The 23,395-nt window shown below is 43.2% G+C and overlaps 1 protein-coding gene across 1 annotated transcript in view; it reads left to right on the top strand.

Annotated features, from left to right (window-relative positions):
- Positions 1–23,395, top strand: part of LOC140718718 (uncharacterized) — a 145,523-nt gene that overhangs the window by 58,530 nt on the left and 63,598 nt on the right. Inside the window, exons 4-7 of the mRNA XM_073032815.1 lie at positions 1,134–1,394; positions 2,427–2,543; positions 5,448–5,549; positions 12,556–12,669. Of these exons, the coding sequence (XP_072888916.1) occupies positions 1,134–1,394; positions 2,427–2,543; positions 5,448–5,549; positions 12,556–12,669 (594 nt within the window). The remainder of the gene's footprint in view (positions 1–1,133; positions 1,395–2,426; positions 2,544–5,447; positions 5,550–12,555; positions 12,670–23,395) is intronic.

The following is a 23,395-nucleotide window of genomic DNA, read 5'->3' as shown; positions in this document are numbered from 1 at the left end:
AAATATTTCGAGCCTGTCTGACAAAAAGGCAACAAACCAGAGGATGTTCTCTGAAATAACAAGACCAGAATCTTATTGAAAATGCTGAGATGTCAGGGTATCGATGTTCCCTGTGCAGATGGGTCACCGGTGGGTCAAAATGCACTAATGGAGTGTGAGGGAGGGGGTAATTCCACAGCCTATTAAATGTACACCTTCCCCTTCCTCCTGAGGTGTCGTGTCTGATGGTTTCCACGGCAGTGCCCGTTTCATTGATTTCAATGTCTGTTCCTCATGACAAAAGTCAGTAAAGCATTTCCATGTGTGAGGCTGTTCAGAAAGATTCGGCAATGGATAGCAGAATGGCTGGCAGCCAGGGGGCAGTGAGTGGGGAAAAAGGGGCCTTTTCTGGTTGGCTGCCGGTGATGAGTGGTGTTCCTGGAGGGGGGGGGGGCGGTCGGTATTGGGACCGCTACTTTTCATATTGTTTGTCAGTGATTTAGATAATGGAATTGATGGCTTTGTAACAAAGTCTGCAGATGATATGAAGTTAGTTGGAGGGGTTGGTAGTGCTGAAGAAGCAATGTGATTGCAGCAGGACTTTGACAAATTGGAAGAATGGGCAAAAAAGAGGCAAATGGAATAGTGTTGGGAAATATATGATAATGCATTTTGTTAAAAGGAACAATAGTGCGGACTATTATCTGAACGGGGAAAAGGTTCAAACGTCACTTCCTGAGCCACTCATTCATCTGTACCATCATCCTATTCCTGCTCTGACTGGCACGTCTATGAACTTGCAAATGAACATCTAAAGCAGAGATGAAACAGTTTTGAGTTTTTGCTTCCACAGCTCGGAAGAAGATCATTTGGAATCTTTGAATATTTTTCAGGCAGAGGTAGATAGATCCTGGATAAGCAGAGAGGTGAACTGTTATCGTGGGAGATGGGAATATCTACCATCAGGTTAGCTGTGATCTTGTGCAATGACAGAGCAGAGTTGCGGGGTTAAATGGCTTTTGTGTTTGTATGTATTTGGTGTGTAGAACCGACTGTGCTTTCATTCCTTTGTACATATCTGATGCAATGTCACACGGTAAGATTGCATTCTACATCAAGATAGGAATATCATGGTTTCATATTCTCTCCTTTAGATGAGCTGTCAGAAGCTTCCATATTTACCAACATCGAATCACTGGGTTTCACGGTCGAACTCACCTGTGATGTCTTTGGAGATTCGAAAGTGTATCAGTGGCAAAAGAATGGAGGGGAAATCTCCCAGCGTCACCAACTAACAGATAAAAACAGAACACTTGTTATCCCAAGTGCTTCATCTGAAGACTGTGGAGTGTACACCTGCATCACAACCAATCCTGTCAGCTCCATCCAGACAAACTACACCTTAATGTTGCGAGGTGAGCTTCATTTATGAATGACATTTTGCAGTTAACATTCAGACCATATTGGTGGGCTATTGAATGCAGTCGATGCAAATCAGTGTTGCAGCAGAGAGAGGCAAAAGCTGAATTAATTGGGTCCATGGAATCCCAGAACAGTTTTCACAGAGAAGAAAGCCATTCAGCCCTTTAAGAATGGATTGGTTCTATCACTGAGCAAACAACTGAATCCTATTGTTCTGTCCTCTCCCCACAGCTCTGTAATTTCTTTCTTTCAGATAATTATCCAGCTCTCATATGAAATTACAGTTGAATATCCCTTCAATATTCTTGACAATGAATTCTAGATCCGGTCCACCACTGTGCATAAAAAAAATCCCCAAGATATTTTCTGTTCTTCCCCCAATCACCTTCATTCCGAGTCATGACTGGTTTTAGGAAGTTTCACTATGATCTTCTTCCTCTTTATGCCTCTATTCATGAAGGGAAAGGGCCTCACTTTGTTAAACTACTTTCTTAACCCTTTCTACAAATGTCTTGTTGGTGTAATCCTTTTAGAATTGGCTCCTTGAGTTTGTATGCTCTTCTCATTCTTCCTACTCTCGGGATGGATCAATCGGCAGATAATGCACTTCACCGATCAATTGGAACAAACTGCCCACATGTGCATTTGTGTAGCAGCCCCTGACATCAGGTGGAAAGTAGCACCAGAGTGTGTGGTGACACTTGCAGGCTGCCCTGCCCTCAGCACATCCTCAGCTTGTGTTGGTTGTTAATGCAAACAATACATTTCATTGTATGTTGTGATGTACATCTGATAAATAAATGAATCTGAATAATCCATTCTTGACTGGTATAACGATGCATTGTGATTAATGATTCTCAGAGTAGAGTCAGTTGGTGTCAGCCTGGGTCACAGATCGGTGAGATTAGACGGGGGTTGGAACATTCCCTTCTCAGCAGGAAATTATGGAACATTATGGTTGTTGCATCATTTGTCATCCACTGCCTGTGAGATGTTTAATGATTTGAATTTAATTTTAATTTCAGGGTTTTCCCTCAAGGATGTTATACTGATCGCTGTATTGACTGCAGGACAGGTGATTTCTGCAGCATCTCTTCATTCAGCCATGTTACCGGACCAGTTGAGGTGGAAAACCCTCGGAGGTATCTGTCATTGATTAATTTGCTCTTGCATGAACTTTCAGACACCACTCAGTAAACATGAATGAACTTTAACAAAAGCAAGAGAAAATGTGGGAAATCATTTACACCACCGACCTCTCCCCCCACCTCCCCTCTGTCCCTGTGACCTGTGGTATGCAATTGCCCATTTTTTCCCAGTTTTGAGGTGCTTTGCAGTGACATGGAATACCTGAAACAGTCCTGGAGTCACCTCTGACCAAACTGCAGAAGATATTTGGGAGAAGTGGCCATGAGAGGAGCCGTCTTCATTCACTCGTGTTTGCTACATTGTGTTGTCTCATCTCACTGTGTCACCAAGTCTGTTTAGAGGTGGGACTGAGGGAAAGATGCCCTTTCATCCTGATGGTGACTGTGCCTTTGGAAACAGGGGCCTCATTCACACAGAGGGCAGAGTTGTGAAGGGAGTTCTACTCCCCATCGGTGTCAGGGGATTGAGCAGTTGTCTCTCAGACCTGCTGGTGAGCGTACAGTACATGTGGCTCTTTCTTTCAGACTTGGCAATTTCTCTTGGGTGTTTGCAAAAGTTTATTTGAAAGGACCTCTCTTTCCAATGCAGTTTTCCACATGGGACACCTCTGTCTCCCAGAACCAAAGAAGATGCAACACCTGCTTTATTACCTCTTCCCTTTCCCCATTCCTGGCACACATATAACCCTCCAGGGAAAGCAGTGAGTGACTTGTACTTCCAATTCTGTGTCCTCACAGCAGTTTCCTGCACATTGGAGAAACCATTACAGGTTGTGTGACCACTTTGCAGAACACCGAGGGTAACAGTGAGCTTCCAGTTGCCGATCACGTTAGTTTTCTCTCTGATTTCCCATCTTTAACCTCTTCCCCAGTTCCAGCAAAGCCCATTGAGGAGCAGCATCCCTTATTCCACATTGAGTCCCAGGAGCTGCAATAATGAATTCATCAATTTCAGATAACCAGCCATTCCAGTTTATGTTCGAACTGACCACTTCTGATACAAGATCAGAGTTTGTGACCATAACTCTGTTTTCCACTCTCCACAGATGCAGAAATGGAAATCTAGGATTCTTCTTTATTCCAAATTTCCAGCAACTGCAGTGTATCGTACACCGTTGTTTCTCTTTCTCTTGTATTTCTCAGGATTTCTCTCACTCTTCTCTGTGACTAGAAACATCAGATCTCTGCACAAATGCGGCTTCTACTGCAGTGTACCTCCAGCATTTTTTCTGATACACTCAGTGACCACTTTATCAGCTCCCTCCTGTACCTAATAAAGTGGCCACTGAGTGAGTGTTCATGGTCTTCTGCTGCTGTAGCCCACCCACTTCAGGGTTCGATATGTTGTCTGTGAAAGATGTTCTGCTGCACACCACTGTCGTAACACGTGGGTATTTGAATTACTGTCACCTTCCTGTCAGCTTGATACAGCCTGGCCATTCTCTGACAAAACATTTTCAGCTACAGAACTGTCACTCACTGGATGTTTTATTTGGCTTTTTGGACCATTCTCTGTGAACTCTAGAGACTGTTGTGCATGACAATCTCAGTAGATCAGCAGTTTCTGAGATTCTCAAACCACCACATCTGGCACCAACAATCATTCCACAGTCAAAGTCACTTAGATCACATTTCTGCCCCATTCTAGTGTTTGGTCTGAACAACAATTGAACCTCATGACAATGTTTGAATGCTTTTATGCATTGAGTTGCTGCCACATGATTGGCTGATTGGATATTCACATTAACGAACAGGTGTACAGGTGTACCTAATAAAGTGGCCACTGAGTGTATTTCAGATTCTCAACACGTGGGGTTTTCCAGTCACTATATTGTTTTGGACACATTGTGTTCAGCTCCAGTCACCAGGCAACCGGATGGATTTGAATGACCAGACAGTGATGTTGCCATGGCTGAGCTGCAGGATTTTGCTTTTATTTAAATGCAGAGAGGTGACGATGGGAGATTTCAAAGTAGGAGGATCAATATCTGAGGAGAAGGAACCATTAACAATGTCAGTTAACATTTGCCCTGGAAGAGAAGTTGGCAGTGAAGAGGATCAATTGAACAATAAGGGGCAGGATTAGAATGGGGATGGTACATCAAAGTTGAAAGTACATTTATTATCAAAGTATGTGTACGATATACAACATTGAGATCCGTCTCCTTACAGGCAGCCACAAAACAAAGACACACAATAGAACCCATTAAAAAGAAGACTGTCAAACACCCGATGTGTAGAAAAAAATGCAAACAATAAAATTAAACAGATAACATTCAGAACTGAAGTTGATGAAAGTGAGTCCACAGACACGAAACCTGACACAGACACACGGTGGCTTTGTAGAGAAACTGAAATTAGAACTGAGATGGGATAGAATCCAGTGAGAGAGAGATGCAATTTCAACACCAGGGCAACAGGAACATTTGGGAACATTGATCCAGGGGGCAAAGGGATGGGAGGGAACCACAGAGACAGGTGGACAGTCTCAGTCACACCCATCGATGGGCATCGAACATGTTGTTGGAGCAAAATTACAGAGACAAGATCAGATCAGGGATTATTCTTGCACTTCAGGTTAATCTTTGATCAAATAATTTAGTGATGGGGAGGAAGACCGATGATGCTGAATCAGGTGCAGCTGGATCTGATGGTTTAAAACAGTTCCCACCAAGGACATTTACTGTTATGTATTTTACATTTGGGGAGATGGGATGGAGGGTTTGCCATTGGTAACAACTGGGGTGAGAGAGTAACAGTTAAAGTGGGGTCAACGGTGGGATTGTGATTGCTTCCTGAGGAGCTAGCATTGATTGATGTCCAGAATGGCCTCCAGTGTCATAATCAGTCTGCACAGATTGTTAACGGCTTTCATATTCTTTTTTTATTTCTCCACAGGACATCTGGGATACAGATTTTATTTTCTAAACCTGTGGACCTGTAATACTTTGTCACTTATCGCCATGTACATTGCGTTAATGTATTGGTTTGTGGTTGAAGGTACGTGACCAGTATTCTTATGATTCACAATTGTTTAATTCAAAATTTTTTAATGTAGTTTCCTTGTACACCAATGTTAAGGAGAGCAAAATAATTATTATTCTGGAATGATGCAGCTAAATAATAAAATTTTAATAATAATATTCATTTCAGATCCCATGGTATTGAGGTGGAAACAGGTCAACCCTAATCCTGAGGGGCTGCTGATGTGCCGGATTTGATTGAGGTTTAATTGTGTTCATACAATGATATCACAGTGTCAGCACACAGAGACCAGTAGTTTATTGTCTCTGGGTTAGTTTCCTGGAGTCTCTACCCAGTTCCCATTATGAGAGATTCCAGTGGGATGCTCAATATCAGCCTCTCAGGACAAGCTGAGGGGAGTAACTACAGGACCCACATCCCCCAAACCAGTGCGAGGGAAGTGTTGCATTTTCAGAAGTCTGGTCTTGGCCATTTAAACAAGTGATGGGGACTTCAGATGGTGTTACTGAGGCTACATTTACTCACTGAGAGGAGACCATGGCAGGTAGTCAGGAGCATCTCCAATTTCCAGTCTAATGACACTGCAGTTTCCCGACAGGAGGATGTTGCACAGGAAATGACATCACCAGTGTTCCGGATGTGGAAACCCCATTAGGGTGTGAGGATGACCACTGTACACAGCACACTATTGAATTCCTGTGGAGGGCATTTCCACTCTGGAAAATGTAAATCCCAACTGTAAAACACTGAATCAAAACGGTGCTTTGTAAGGGAATTTCTGTGGTAACGTTTCTCAGTCCCAATGTTTGGAAATAGCTTCCATCTACCATTAATATCTTGAAAACTCCAATTACAACTGAGTAGACGGCAGGGAATGCAGTCCTAGTCTGTGTAATCTCTCATAATTTAACACTCCAGTACACCTCTGCCTTTGGATGAGACATGAAACCAAGGAACCATTTATGTTCCCTGGGAGAATGTAACGGATCACATGGTGATATTTCCTAAAGAGAAACAAAGTTCTCACCAGTATCCAAGAAAATAATTCTCCCAACCAGCATCATTGAAGCAGATTTAGCTTGGTTGTCAGAGGCAGGAGTGGCAATGGATGACAAATATAGCCATATAACAATTACAGTACGGAAGCAGGCCATCTCAGCTCTTCTAGTCCATGCTGAACGCTTACTCTCACCTAGTTCCAGCAACCTGCACTCAACCCATAACCCTCCATTCCTTTCCTATCCATATATCTATCCAATATTACTTTAAATGACAAAATCGAACCTGCCTCTAACACTTCTACTGGAAGCTCGTTCCACACAGCTACCACACTCTGAGTAAAGAAATTCCCCCTCGTGTTACCCTTAAACTTTTGCCCCCTAACTCTCAACTCATGTCCTCTTGTTTGAAAATCCCCTACTCTCAATGGAAAAGCCTATCCACGTCAAACCTATCTATCCTCCTCATAATTTTAAATACCTCTATCAAGTCCCCCCTCAACCTTTTATGCTCCAAAGAATAAAGAGCTAACTTGTTCAACCTTTCCCTGTAACTTAGGTGCTGAAACCCAGGTAACATTCTAGTAAATCTTCTCTGTACTCTCTCTATTTTGTTGACATTTTTCCTATAATTCGGTGACCAGAACTGTACACATTTCTCCAAATTTGGCCTCACCAATGCCTTGTAGAATTTTAACATTACATCCCAACTCCTATACTCAATGCTCTGATTTATAAAGGCCAGCATACCAAAAGCTTTCTTCACCACCCTATCCACATGAGATTCCACCTTCAGGGAATTATGCACCATTATTCCTAGATCACTCTGTTCTACTGCATTCTTCAATGCCCTACCATTTACGATGTATGTCCTTTTTCGATTATTCCAACCAAAATGTAGCACCTCACAATTATCAGCATTAAACTCCATCTGCCATCTTTTAGCCCACTCTTCTAACTGGCCTAAATCTCTCTGCAAGCTTTGAAAACCTAATTCATTATCCACAACGCCACCTATCTTAGTATCATCTGCATACTTACTAATCCAATTTACCACCCTGTCATCCAGATCATTAATGTATATGACAAACAACATCGGACCCAGTACAGATCCCTGAGGCACACCACCAGTCACCGGCCTCCAACCTGACAGTTATCCACCACTACTCTCTGGCATCTCCCATCCAGCCACTGTTGAAACCATTTTACTACTTCAAAATTAACACCTAACGATTGAATCTTCCTGACTAACCTTCCATGTGGAACCTTGTCAAAGGCCTTACTGAAGTCTATATAGACAACATCCACTGCTTTAACCTCATCAACATTCCTAGAAACCTCTTCAAAAAATTCAATAGGATTTGTCAAACATGACCTTCCATGCACAAATCCATGTTGACTGTTCATAATCAGACCCTGTCTATCCAGATAATTATATATACCATCTCTAAGAATACTTTCCATTAATTTACCCACCATTGACGTCAAACTTACAGGCCAATAATTGCTAGGTTTACTCTTAGAACCCTTGTTAAACAATGGAACAACCTGAGCAATACACCAATCCTCCAGCACCATCCCTGTTTTTAATGACATTTGAAATTTTTCTGTCAGAGCCCCTGCTATTTCTACACTAACTTCCCTCAAGGTCCTAGGGAATATCCTGTCATGACCTGAAGAGTTATCCACTTTTCTATTGTTTAAAGGCACCAGTACTTCCTCTTCTTTAATCATCATAGTTTCCATAACTTCCCTACTTGTTTCCCTTACTTTACACAATTCAATATCTTTCTCCTTAGTGAATACCGAAGAAAAGAAATTGTTGAAAATCTCCCTATCTCTTTTAGCTCCACTCATAGCTGTCCACTCTGATTCTCTAAGGGACCAATTTTATCCCTCACTATCCTTTTGCTATTCATAAAACTGTAGAAATCCTTTAGATTTATTTTCAACTAATTTTCATCTACTTGCCAAAGCAACCTCGTACCTTCCTTTAGCTTTTCTAATTTCGTTCTTAAGATTCTTTTTACATTCTTTATATTCCTCGAGCACCTCTCTTACTCCATGCTGCCTTTATTTATTGTAGATATCTCTCTTTTTCCGAACCAAGTTTCCAATATCCCTTGAAAACCATGGCTCTCTCAAACTTTTAAACTTTCCTTTCAACCTAACAGGGACATAAAGATTCTGTACCCTCAAAATTTCACCTTTAAATGACCTCCATTTCTCTATGACATCCTTTCCATAAAACAAATTTTCCCAATCCACTCCCTCTAAATCCTTTCGCATCTCCTCAAAGTTAGCCTTTCTCCAATCAAAAATCTCAACCCTGGGTCCAGTCCTATCCTTCTCCATAATTATATTGAAACTAATGGCATTGTGATCACTGGACCCGAAGTGCTCCCCAACAGATACCTCCGTCACCTGACCTATATTATTCCCTAACAGGAGATCCAACACTGCTCCTTCTCTAGTTGGTACCTCTATGTATTGCTGCAAAAAACTATCCTGCACACATTTTACAAACTCCAAACCATCCATCCCTTTTACAGTATGGGCTTCCCCGCCTATGTGTGGAAAATTAAAATCTCCCATAATCACAACCCTGTGTTTGCTACAAATATCTACAATCTCCTTACAAATTTGCTCCTCTAATTCTCAGTCCCCATTAGGTGGTCTATAATACACCCCTATAAGTGTTACTACACCTTTCCCATTCCTTAATTCCACCCAAATAGTCTCCCTAGACGAGCCCTCTAATCTATCCGGCTGCTGTAATATTTTCTCTGACAAGCAATGCAACACCTCCCCCTCTTGTCCCTCCAATTCTATCAGTCCTGAAGCAACAAAATCCAGGAATATTTAGTTGCCAATCACACCCCCTCCCACAACCATGTTTGACTAATAGCTACAACATCATATTTCCAGGTATCAATCCATGCTCTAAGCTCATCCACCTTTCTTACAATGCTCCTAGCATTAAAATAAATGCATTTAGGAAATTCTCCACCTCTTACTTTCTGTTTATCAGTAAAGGTACAAACAATTTTACTATCTTCTTTTTCTTCCTTCTCCCATACATCTGTTCCTACACTCTGGTTCCTCTCCCCCCTTGCATCTAGTTTAAATCCTCTGAAGCCTCTCTAACAAACCTACCTGCAAGAATATTTGTCCCCCTCCAGTTCAAATGTAAACCATTTCGCTGGAACAGGTTCCACCTTCCCTGGAAAACTGCCCAATTATCTATAAATCTGAAACCCTCCCTCCTGCACCATGTCTTCAGCCATGTGTTGATGTGCACTATCTTACTATTTCTAAACCCGCCTGCACATGGTACTGGTATCAATCCTGAGATTGTTATCCTGGAGATCCTGTCCTTTAACTTGGCGCCTAACTCCCTAAACTCACCTTTCAGGACCTCCTCACTCTTCCTACCCATGTCACTGGTCCCTACATGGACCACGACATCTGGCTGCTCACCCTCCCTCTTGAGAATACTGAGAACTCGATCCGAGATATCACGGACCCTGGCACCAGGGAGGCAACAGACCATCCAGGATTCTCGATCTCTTCCACAGAACCTCTTATCTGTCCCCCTAACTATTGAATCCCCTATCACTATTGCTCTCCTCTTTTCCCTCCTTCTTTCTGAGCAGAGGGTCCAGTCTCGGTGCTAGAGACACAACCACTGCAACTTGTCCCTGGCAGGTCGTCCCCACCAACAGTATCCAGAACGGTATACTTATTGTTGATGGGAACGGCCACAGGGGTGCTCTGCTCTTCCTGTCCATTCCCCTTCTCTCTCCTGACAGTCACCCAGCTACCTGTCTCCTGACTCTTAAGGCTGACTATCTCCCTGTAAACTCCTCTCTATTTCTGCCTCTGCCTCCTGAATGATCTGAAGTTCATCCAGCTCCAGCTCCAGTTTTCTAACTCGGTTTGTCAGGAGCTGAAGCTGGATGCACCTTTTGCAAGTGTAATCATCAGGGACAATAGTGCTCGCCCTGACTTCCCACATACTGCAAATGGAGCAGTCGACTGCCCTGACTACTCCTAAGCTAATTAGATCAACTAAAGCTTACCCGACCTTACCTAAATGGGATCAAGCTTGTCCTCAGCCTCTGCTCGCTGAAGCTTCTCGAGCCAAAGCCTTCCTACTCTGTCTTCCTCTACTCCGTCATCCGCTCCATCAATCTGCTCGCTTTTTAAATTCTCCTGCGGCCTCACGGGCTGACTTTCACGCGTCGTGCCCCGTTCAAACTGCCAAAGAAATAGTGTACTGCAGTGGTCTCCTGTTGTTTGTCATTTATGTTAATGATTTGGACAAAAATTTAGGTGACGTGATCAGTATATCTGTGGACAACAGCAAAATTGGTGTGATAGTGGACAGTGAAGGAAGTTCTTTTAGTGTACTGTGTATGTGGGCATAGGAATGGGAGATGGTAATTAACTTAGGACAAGTACATAGTTCCCTGGAAGTGGTGACACAGACAGACAGGATTGTAAAGAAGGTGCGTGGTGTGCTTGCCTACATTGGTAGGGCATCGAGTACAAGGTTGGGATGTCACGTTACAACTGTACTATCTTTAGTCAGGCCACACCTGGAGTATTCTGTTCCAATCTTGCAGACATAAATAAATGTAATCATAAATGAATATTACATAATCAGAATCAGGTTTATTAGCACCAGCATGTGTCATGAAATTTGTTAATTTAGCAGTGGCAATACATAATATAGAAGAAAATAATAATAATAACTAAATCAATTACAGTATATGTACATTGAATAGATAAAAATCGTGTAGAAAAAACAGAAATATATTTAAAAAGTGAGGTTGTGTTCAAGGGCTCAATGTCCATTTAGGAATCGGATGGCAGAGGGGAAGAAGTTGTTCCTGAATCGCTAAGTGTGTGCCTTCAGTCTTCAGTACCTCCTACCTGATGGTAACAGTGAGAAAAGGGCATGGCCTGGGTGCTGGAGGTCCTTAATAATGGACGCTGCCTTTCTGAGCCACTGCTACATGAAGATGTCCTGGGTACTTAGTAGGCTGGTAGCCAGGATGGAGCTGACTAAACTTACTACCCTCTGCAGCTTCTTTCGGTCCTGTGCAATAGCCACTCACCCCACTCACACCAGACAGTGATGCAGCCTGTCAGAATGTGATTAGACTAGAAAGAGTGTAGAAAAAGGTTCACCAAGATGGTGGGCAGAGTTAAAGTAGATTTTCACTGTGGCTCCCATTCACAGAATTTGTCTGAATTGTTCAATCTACGTACATCAGTGAATAGATATGCAGAGTCAAAGCAGCTGTCAGAAACACTCCTGTTTCCTTCCTCTGTTCACCATCTGACATTCCAACACAAACATCTGGAGTGATGGAGCTGGTGACAGCGACTGACATGTCTGAGTGTTCGATGAATGCCATGTACAGCTTTTTCTTCTCTGATGGACTGTTACCACATCAGGAAATGAGGAGAATTAGGTTGCAATCACATTGAATGCAGCCAATGAGGAATTTCCACCAGTGAAGAACTGGCATCGAGCTCCAGTTATGAACAGCAGACACTATGGAAACTGGTCAGAACTGGAATGGAAATTTCAGCAACTTTCTCTGAAATTTATGGGTTTCTCCATAAACAACTGTTGTGGATTTTGGGAGAAAGAAACTATGGACCTTAGTGAACTCTTTAAGGTCTGGCCATTGGAACCAGAAGGAGCAGCCAGTGCAGAAATTGGCAGCAGATGACATTAAAGACTGGGCTGGAGACCCACGTGGAAAATAGAGTGGGCACCGTGAATTCATCATTCATGCCTGGCATTGCAGTTCAGTGTCTTGTTAATCTAGACAGGGTCTGCTGGTGCAGGTCTGGGTCAAAGGTTGGCACACTGGGTGGGAATTGGCATTTTCCCTCACTGGGACATCAGTGTAAGAGTTTGATTGTTGCAGCCATTGGAAGTTTTCATTGACATTTCTCTGGAGTTTTGTTACATGTTTGTTTATTTGATTTATTTTTAATTACAGGCCTTTCACCGTTGGACTTTGTGGTAATTGGTGTGTTGATCGTAGGATTGCAGTTTTCTTCATTTTATATCAATGAACTTCGGTATGTGACCAAGATCTGGGAATTACTGAAAGGTATCTGACATTGTTTAATACACACTTGAATATAAATTTGCAAGCAAGTGAAATGTGATATATTTTCCAAAAAAAAGATACCAAATTAACTCTTGCCTGAATTACCAACACTCTATCCCAACTCTTCCAGTCCTCTACATTTGGGTGAAGTTGTCCTGTTCATTTCAGTTATGAGCTGATGTTTTGTAACAACACAGAATGCCTGGAAATATTTGGGAATTGCCTTTGAACTGACTCTGGAGGGTTTTTAATAGAAGGGGCCCTGAGAGGGGCTGACTCAATTCATTTGGGTTTCACATTGTGTTGAACTTCAATATAACAGAAAATCAGCTTCGAGCTGAGGACGGAGGGAAAGGTTCCCCCTGTGATCCTGATTGTGACGAGTTTGGGAAGGAGTAGGACTGTCTCCGTTGTGTCTCTCTTGGATACTTACAACAACATTTTCATTCAACAGCAGCTTTCAGCTCTGTGGCTTTTACCCCCAAGTTCCTTTCCAGCTTATAAAACATCAAAGTTCAAAATATTGTTATTCCTTCCTCTTGTCCTCATTCAGGAACTTCCTGGCCAAGTCCACTTCACAAATAAACTTTCAACACAGATTATAGTTCAAGAATAGTAACAAAACCTCCAGTTCCTGGAATTAATATAATGAATTATATTAATTCGTAAGGTTGCGCCTTACGAGCCTGATTGAATTTTTTGAGGATGTCACTAAACACATTGATGAAGGAAGAGCAGTAGATGTAGTGTATATGGACTTCAGCAAGGCATTTGATAAGGTACAACATGCAAGGCTTATTGAGAAAGTGAGGAGGCATGAGATCAAAGGGGCATTACTTTGTGGATCCAGAACTGGCTTCCCACAGAAGGCAAAGAGTGGTTGTAGATGAGTCACATTCTGCATGGCGGTTGGTGACCAGTGGAGTGCCTCAGGGATCTGTTCTGGGACCCTTACTCTTTGTGATTTTTTATAAATGACCTGGATGAGGAAGTGGAGGGATGGGTTAGTAAGTTTGCTGATGACACAAAGGTTAGGGGTGTTGTGGATAGTGTGGAGGGTTGTCTGAGGTTACAGCGGGACATTGATAGGTTGCAAAACTGGGCTGAGAACTGGCAGATGGAGTTCAACCCAGATAAGTGTGAAGTGGTTCATCTTGGTAAGTCAAATATGATGGCAGAATATAGTGTTAATGGTAAGACTCTTGGCAGTGTGGAAGATCAAAGGGATCTTGGGGTCCAAGTCCATAGGACGCTCAAAGCAGCTGTGCATGTTGACCCTGTGGTTAAGAAGGTGTACGGTGTATTGGCCTTCATCAGTCATGGAATTGAATTTAGGAGCTGAGAGGTAATGTTGCAGCTATATAGGACTCTAGTCAGACCCCACTTGGAGTACTGTGCTCACCTCACTACAGGAAGGATGTGGAAGCCATAGAAAGGGTGCAGAGGAGATTTACAAGGATGTTGCCTGGATTGTGGAGCATGCCTTTTTAGAATAGGTTGAGTGAACTCAGCCTTTTCTCATTGGAGCGACAGAGGATGAGAGGTAACCAAATAGAGATGTATAAGATGATGAGAGGCATTGATTGTGTGAATCGTCAGAGACTTTTTCCTGGAACTGAAATGCTTGCCACAAGAGGACACAGGTTTAAGGTGCTGGGGAGTAGGTACAGAAGAGATGTCAGGGGTAAGTTTTTTACTCAGAGAGTGGTGAGTGCTTGGAATGGGCTGCCAGCAATGGTGTTGGAGGCAGATATGATAGGGTCTTTTAAGAGACTTTTGGATAAGTACATGGAGCTTAGTAAAATAGAGGGCTATAGGGAAGACTAGTAATTTCTAAGATAGGGACCTGTTTGGCACAACTTTGTGGGCCGACGAGCCTGTATTATGCTATAGGTTTTTTATGTTTCTATGAAAAGTACTGTGAAGCTTCAGAGGCAAATTGCAAAATAATATGTCAGTAATTCACAGGGAACAATAATGACGCCGGTGACCCTGTACTGAACATAGAGTTCGGTTTGAAAGGGAGAAGTACAAGTGCTGAGTTTCAGACAGGTGTTACAATACAGAACCACCAACAATGAATATAGAATTGAAACCGGTTTTTTATAAACAAAGAAACATTTATTTAAACTCAGCTCAACAACAAATGAAAAGTAAACAAACGACTAACTTAACCGGAGGTTAACTGTTATATGGCAACTTGAGCAGTTCTTAAAGCGATAAATGCGAACACAGTTCTTAAAACTGGTAAATGTGAAAGTCCAAATGATTTACACAGTCAATTAGGAGAGACTTACCTGAAGTAACAAATTCCTCGATGACGTGACGTTACTGCTGATCCCTGCCGAAATATGACTTACCTGAAGGATTTCTGGCGAAGGAAATAAAAATGGCATAAAGAAACTGACCTTTTCCTTGACGAATAACGCTGCCCCAACCCTTTCTGCTTTCACAATGCAGGGGCTATCACTACTTCCTTGAACAAAGATCCAACAAGGAAAACCCTGTATTACCACCAAGAACACCAACTTTACTCAATCCTTCGGGTTCCCATACTTTGGCAAATCTTCACTCTCCAATACTTGAGCTTTAAAATTAAATCGAAGATACATCAAACATAACTGGCAGATTTTTTAAAAACTGCTGGTACAGCTTACAATAGAAAGTAAAACTCCACTTTAAAACAAAACTGCGTCATGAGACGAATACGCAGCATAACAGAGTAACTGACGAATTAAGCCACGAACTGACTTGCCTCACATCAAGGCTTTTCTGTTTTATACCTATTGGAACAGGCCATCACATATCCTCTCACTGGCAGAAAATTACATCATGTGACCTCACTCTGGCAGGAAATTACATGACCCCACCATCACAAGACCATTACATCATGCTCGCCAGATACTCAATTACATCACGGTCATAAGACATTCACAAGATACCCCCGGGGTATGTAGCACAGGGAAAGTCAGAGATTGGTCTTGGTGGTAAATCAAAACACACACACCAATGGTGGAGTGATGAAGATCAGGAGTTCACAGGAGAAGAGAGTTAGAGAAGCGAAGAAATTTCAAATGCATCTGGACTAATCTGTTGGAGAACTGGGTCAGGGAATGTGAGGTATAAAGATCTAGCAGGTTCTGAGAGCACAGATGAGATTTTAATCATTAGGCATAATAACAGGACTCCTAAAACAAACATACCTGAATCAGCAAAGATCAACATGGTTTTGTGAGAGGGATATCATGTTTGATCTATTTATTGGCCTCTTTTTACAGCGGTAACGTGCTGTGGGTAAAAGTGGATCTGCTGTGTTTAGATTTCCAGTGAACATTTACTATGGTGTCATATCAAAGGTTATTGTGGAGAAGGTAAGACAGGAAGAAGACAGTCGGCATAAATGGGTCTTTTCTGGTTGTCTGGATGTAAAAGTGGATGCCGCTGTGTTTGGTTCTGGGAACAGAGATTTTCTGTAATGTTCTTGCTGCGGGAGATGAAGGTACCAATGATATGGTGGTTAAATTTGACTCCAGCATAAGGAGGAAAGTAAATTGTGATAAGGACATATGGAAGGTCCAAAGTGATGAGAATAGGCAAATCATCTGACAAATGGAGTGTAAGGTGGCAGAATGTGGAATTGTTCATTTTGTCAGGGAAAACGAAGGAGTGTATTATTGAAATGGGGAGAGGCTGCAGATGCAGAGGGAGCTGGGTTCACTGGGCATCATTTGCAACTGTCTCAATTTCAGCTTCAGCAAGTAATCAGAGAAGGTAGCAGAATGTCACATTTATTGTAGAGTGAACTGACTATACAAGAGTTAAAATTATCTTCAGTTAAACTGGACACGTTCAAGTTTATTGTCATCTGACTGTACATAATACAACCAAATGAAACAAATATTCCTCCAGACCACGGTGCACCCACGAACCACAGATCACTCACAGCAGAGAAAACAAAATAGTACCACAAATACATTAATAAAACATAATTCAGAGTGCATGTAGTGTGCAGCACAGGTAAACAGTAAACAGCTTGCTGAGGGGGAGCAGTTTCAAGTTGCTGGGTGTCAACATCTCTGAGGATCTATCCTGGCCCAACATCTTGATACAATTACAGTGGCAGCGGCACGACAGCGGCTATATTTCCTGAGGAACTTGAGGACAACTGGGATGTCACCACAGACACTCACAACTTTCTGCAGATGCACTGTGAAGAGCTTTCTAACTGGTTGCATCACCGTCTGGTGTGAGGGTCACTGTACAGGATCGGAATAAGCTGCAGAAAGTTGTAAACTCAGTCAGCTCCATCATGGGCACCAGCCTCCCCAGCATCCAGGACATCTTTTAAAGGCGATGCCTCAGAAAGACGGCATTGACCCTTCAGGCCCCCCATCACCCAGGATATGCCCTCTTCTCATTGCTAAGATCTAGGAGGAGGTAGAAGATCTGAAGACACTGACGTGAAGTTCCAAACCAAACCTGAATCAACGATGGGATCCTCGACAGCTGAGGCAGGGTTTGAATGCAATCACCTCTTATAAAGTTAAATCAAGTGACATGGGAGACAGCAGAGCTTCACTTCTAGATGAGCTTAATGTTTTCTCTGCTCACGTTGACTATCAGAACATGGAGGAACCATCGCAAACTCCCACATCCCCCGATGATCTGAAGTGTGGGTTGTCTTCAGGAGGGTGAATCCCAGGAAAGCATCTGGACCGGACTGGGTAACTGGCCACGTACTAAAATGCTGATCGACTGTCTGGTGTGTTCACTGAGACCTTTAACCTCTTGCTTCGGCAGAGTGTGGTACCACCTGCATCAAGCAGGCTTCATTCATATTGGTGTTCAGGAAGAGCGTGGTGACCTGCTTCAATGACTATCGCCCAGTTACACTGAGGTACATCGACAGTGATGACGTGTTTTGACAGGTTGGTGATGAAACATATCAGCTCCTGCCTGAGAGGCGACTTGGATCCACTCCAATTTACATCCGGAGCAACAGGTCTACAGCAGATGCCATCTCATTGGCTCCTCACTTAATCCTGGAACATCTGGACAGCAAAGATGTATGTTTGTTATTAACTACAGCTCAGAATTCAATACCATCATCCCCTCAAATCAATAAGCTACAAGACCTTGGCCTCAATATCTCCCTGTGCAATTGGATCCTGAATTTCCTCACTTGTAAACCCCAGTCAGTTCGGTTGGCAACAACATCTCCTCCACGATCTCCATCAGCACAGGTGACCACAGGGCTGTGAGCTTAGACCCTGCTCTACTTGCTTTACACTTATGACTGTGTGGCTGAGCACAGTTCCAATGCCACATTCAGGTTTGCTGACAACACCACTGTCACAGGCCAAATCAACGTGTTGATGAATCAGCATACAGGAGGGAGATTGAAAATCTGTCTGAGTGGTGTCACAACAACAACCTCTCACTCAATGTCAGAAAGACCAAGGAGTTGATTACAGACTTCAGGAGAAGGAAACCAGAGGTCCATGAGCCAGTCCTCATCAGAGGATCAGAGGCGGAGAGGGTCTGCAGTTTTAAATTCCTGGGTGCTCCTATTTCAGAGGACCTGTCCCGGGTCCAGCACGGAAATGCAATTCTGAAGAAAGCATGGCAGTGCCTGCACCATTTCCTGAGCAGTTGGCAGAGATTCGGCATGACATCTAAAACTTTGACAAACTTCTATTTCTAACTTCTACACTTCTATCGATGTGTAGTGGAGAGTATATTGATTGGCTGCATCATAGCCTGGTATGGAAATACTAATGACTTTGAACAGAAAACCAGACGCAATGTAAGGGATCATCCCAGTACATCATGGGTAAAGCCCTCCGAACCATTGAGCATATCTACATGAAACACTGTCGTAGGAAAGCAGCACCCATCATCAGGGATTCCCACCAAACAGGTCATGCTCTCTTTTCACTGTGGCCATCAGGTAGAAGGTACAAGAGCCTCAGGACTCGCACCACCAGGTTCAAGAACAGTTACTACCCCTCAACCATCAGGCTCTTGAACAAAAGAGGATAACTACACTCAACTTCACTTGTCCCATCTTTGAAATGTTCCCACGACAATGATCTCACTTTCAAGGACTCTGTCTCATGATCTCATGTACTTGTTATTTATTTGCGTTTGTGCAGTTGTTGTCTTCTGCACTCTGGTTGGTCTTTCATTGATCCTGTTATCGTTACTATTCTAGAGATTTGCAGGGCAGCACACAAGAAAGTGAATCTCAGGGTTGTATATGGTGATATTTATGTACTTTGATAATAAAGTTGACTTTGAACTTTGAACAATTGACACTCTGTCAAGTCCCTCAGGATTTTCATGTAGAACAGTACAGCACAGGAACCGGCCCTGAGGCAGAGTGTCTGTGCTGAACATGATACCAAATCAAACTCATCCCTTCTGTCTGAACACGATCCATATCCCTCCATCCCCTGCAGATTCTTCTGCCTGAACACGATCCATATCCCTCCATCCCCTGCAGATTCTTCTACCTGAACACGATCCATATCCCTCCATCCCCTGCAGATTCTTCTGCCTGAACACTATCCATATCCCTCCATCCCCTGCAGATTCTTCTGCCTGAACACGATCCATATCCCTCCATCCCCTGCAGATTCTTCTGCCTGAACATGATCCATATCCCTCCATCCCCTGCAGATTCTTCTGTCTGAACACCATCCATATCCCTCCATCCCCTGCAGATTCTTCTGCCTGAACACGATCCATATCCCTCCATCCCCTGCAGATTCTTCTGCCTGAACATGATCCATATCCCTCCATCCCCTGCAGATTCTTCTGCCTGAACACGATCCATATCCCTCCATCCCCTGCAGATTCTTCTGCCTGAACATGATCCATATCCCTCCATCCCCTGCAGATTCTTCTGTCTGAACACCATCCATATCCCTCCATCCCCTGCAGATTCTTCTGCCTGAACATGATCTATATCCCTCCATCCCCTGCAGATTCTTCTGTCTGAACACCATCCATATCCCTCCATCCCCTGCAGATTCTTCTGCCTGAACATGATCCATATCCCTCCATCCCCTGCAGATTCTTCTGCCTGAACATGATCGATATCCCTCCATCCCCTGCAGATTCTTCTGTCTGAACACCATCCATATCCCTCCATCCCCTGCAGATTCTTCTGCCTGAACATGATCCATATCCCTCCATCCCCTGCAGATTCTTCTGTCTGAACACCATCCATATCCCTCCATCCCCTGCAGATTCTTCTGCCTGAACATGATCCATATCCCTCCATCCCCTGCAGATTCTTCTGCCTGAACACCATCCATATCCCTCCATCCCCTGCAGACTCTTCTGCCTGAACACGATCCATATCCCTCCATCCCCTGCAGATTCTTCTGCCTGTCTGAATGCCTTTTAAATGCCTCCCCCACCCCTGGCAGCCCACTCCAGACACTGGCACTCTGTAAAATAATTTGCCCTGCACATCTCCTTTAAACTTTTCCCCATTGACCTTCCAGCTACAGCCTCTAGTTTTCAACATTTCCACCCTGGGTAAAAGACTGACTGTCTGCCCTATCTACTCCTCTCATAATCTTATAAACTTCTATCAGGTATCCCCCCCCCCCCCCCCCCCAGCCTCTGACACTCCAGATAAAACAATCAGAATTTGCCCAACCTCTCTTTGTAGCTCATACCCTCTAATCTAGACAGCATCTTGGTAAAGCTTTTCTGCACCCTCTCCAAAGCCTCCACAGCCTTTCTACAACTGGGCAAACAAAACTGCACAATGTCTGCAACTCTGTCAATATTCTTTTTGTCATCAGAAAAGTTACCATCTAAATTTCCATCCAAGTCACTTCTGCATTACAAACAACAGAGGTCCCAGCACAGATACCTACAAAACACCACGAGTCACAGACCCCCACCCAGAATAACAACCATGCTGAAGAGCGTGGCCTCACTCTTCCCCTGGTCGACCCTGGTCCCCGATGCCAACTCAGACTGGTTGCAGATGCTCATCAATCTGTAATCTGACCAAATGTGGTTTCTCATTACCCATGCAAAGGTGCAGGGCCAGACAACAGACCTGGTGGGATGTAGAGAGATTGTCCAACCCAGCTAACACAGGTCTTTACAGACATCTTTAACATCTCTCTGAAACAGTTCACTGTCCCTGCAGGTTTCCAGGCAGCCACCATCATTTCAGTGTCCGAGAGAGACAGTAATTGGCCGAATTGATTACCACTCAGTGGCATTGACCTCAACAATCATGAAGTGCTTTGAGCAGCTGGTAATGGATCATATGAAATCACACCTTCCAGCTACATTGGACCCTTCCCAGATCACCCACCACTCAAACCACTCATGTCAGAGAGTTAACCATAAACACACACCTTCTCCTTTTGCCTTCCCCGAGTCAGCAGTTGGGTCCATTCTGTGAATCGTGAATCCCTCTGGTCTGTCTGCTGCATCCGGAGTGTCTGGAGAAAGCCACGTTTCCATAAAGCATACAATTGAGCTGACTCTCAGCTGCCTCTGATGCAGCAGTCTTGCCCTCAGACCCGTGATTTTGTTCTCCATTGACGGCACATTTGCCAACAGGATGCCGGGTAGAGGAGGCCTCATCCCCCTGTGTTTCAGCCTGGCTTGGATTCCCCTCTCCAGCCTCACTTTCAGACATGGCGATGAGCCTTAAAGGCCCCACACCTGACTGGTCCGGGACCTTTTAAGTGTTATTGATGTTCCTGCCTCAGACACAATATACAGGTTGAGTAACCCTTCTCTGAAATGCTCGGGGCCAGAAGTGTTTCAGATTTTGGAATATATAATGAGATAGTTTAGTATCGCCATCATTTCCGACTCTGAATTTATGTGCTACTGGTAAGCAGACTTTGTCTTACAGTTGTTCATCACACATCCGTATGTCACAGTAAAAATTATAATGTAACATTAATATAATGAAAATATAATGTGTGCAGGGTAACAAAAGCAGCACAACAGCATCAGAGAATACCTGAATCAGCTGCTGAACAACAAACAATGGCAGGATTTCAGTCTCCAGCTCAATGTTGTATTTTCATAAAAACATTACAGCACACTGTATTTGTATTTTATTTTTAGGTTTTATTTAAGGTATAAAACAATCAGCATTGTAAACGTGTTCTGGTGTTAGATTTTCATCAACGACAATCTTTGCAAACTTATGACTGAATTTCTCTGATCAGAAGATGCTTTATCATTGGGGATAGTCAGCTTGGCTTTGTGCATGATAGTTTATGTTTAATCAATATTTTAGAATTTCTTGAGGAAGTTACCAGGAGAATTGATGAGGGCAAGGCAGTGGATGTTGTCTACATGGAATTTAGCAAGACATTTGACATGGTCCCACATGGGAGGTTCATCAGAAAGGTTCAGACACTTGGCTTTCAGGATGAGATAGTAAATTGATTAGACATTGGCTTTGTGGGAGAAGCCAGACAGTGGTTGCCTCTCTGACTGGAGGCCTGTGACTAGTGGAGTGTCACAGGATCAACACTGGGTCCATTGTTTCTCATCAATATCACTGATCAGGACGATAATATGGTTAACTGGATCAGTAAATATGCAGATGACACCAGGATTAGGGGTGTATGGTAGGGCACTGAGGAGTGGGGTAGAACAAAGGGATCTGGGAATACAGGTTCATAATTAATTGAAAGTTGTGTCATGGGTCGATAGGATCATAAAGAAAGCTTTTGGCACATTGGCCTTCATAAATCAATGTATTGTGTACAGGAGATGCTTAGGTTGAAGTTGTCTAAAACTTTGGTAAGGTCTAATTTGGAGTACAGTGTGTAGTTTTGGTCACCTACCTACAGGAAAGATTTTGAGAGAGTATTTTTCATTATATTAATGTCAGGAGCTGGAGGTTTTGCTACTATTCTTGAACTATAATCTGTGTTGAAAATTTATTTCCACAGGGATCAGTGCTAGGTCTGTTGTTGTTTGTTATTTATGTCAACAATCTGGTTGATAATGTGATACACTGGATCAGTAAATTTGTGGCTGATACCAAGCGTGGGGGTGTCGTGGACAGCGAGGAAGGCTGTCATTGCTTGCAGGGAATCTGGAGCAGCTGGAAAAATGGTCTGAAAAATGGCAGATGGAATTTAATGCAGACAACTGCTTGGTGATGCACTTTGGGAGGACCAACCAGGGCAGGTCTTACACAGAGAATGGTAGGGCACTGAGGAGTGTGGTAAAACAAGGGCATCTGGGAATACAGGTCCAGAATTCATTGAAAGAGGTGTCACAGTGAGGGAGGGTCATAAAGAAACCTTTTGGCACATTGGTTCTCTTAAATCAATATACTGAGTACAGGAGTGGGATGTTATGTTGAAGTTGTATATTGCAATAATAAACCTAAAAGTGTAGGAACAATAATAAGCAATAATAAACAAGCTCTATCGATGTCCAGGGGTAAATGAATTGTCATAGAAAAGTATAAAGTTCAGTTCATGCGTGCTGAGGTAATTATGGTTGTTGTGTTGTAATCGTTGGAGAGAGAGAGCGAGCGAGATGTAACAGCTGAAGCAGGCAAACCTTCTGTTGCTTTCTTATTCCATTGTATCATTGTGGCCATTCAGCTATGACCCATCTGTTCTTCAGCTAGACCTTTCTTCTGTGGTGGACTCATCACTCTGGCATGAGTGGACACACACACAAGTCCCCACCAGCCCTGCCATCACAC

Source organism: Hemitrygon akajei, chromosome 2 (assembly GCF_048418815.1).
Source record: "Hemitrygon akajei chromosome 2, sHemAka1.3, whole genome shotgun sequence".
In the NCBI taxonomy this organism is placed as follows: Eukaryota; Metazoa; Chordata; class Chondrichthyes; order Myliobatiformes; family Dasyatidae; genus Hemitrygon; species Hemitrygon akajei.
The sequence above is the reverse complement of the archived record's forward strand: the minus strand, read 5'-3'. Positions and strand labels throughout refer to the sequence as shown.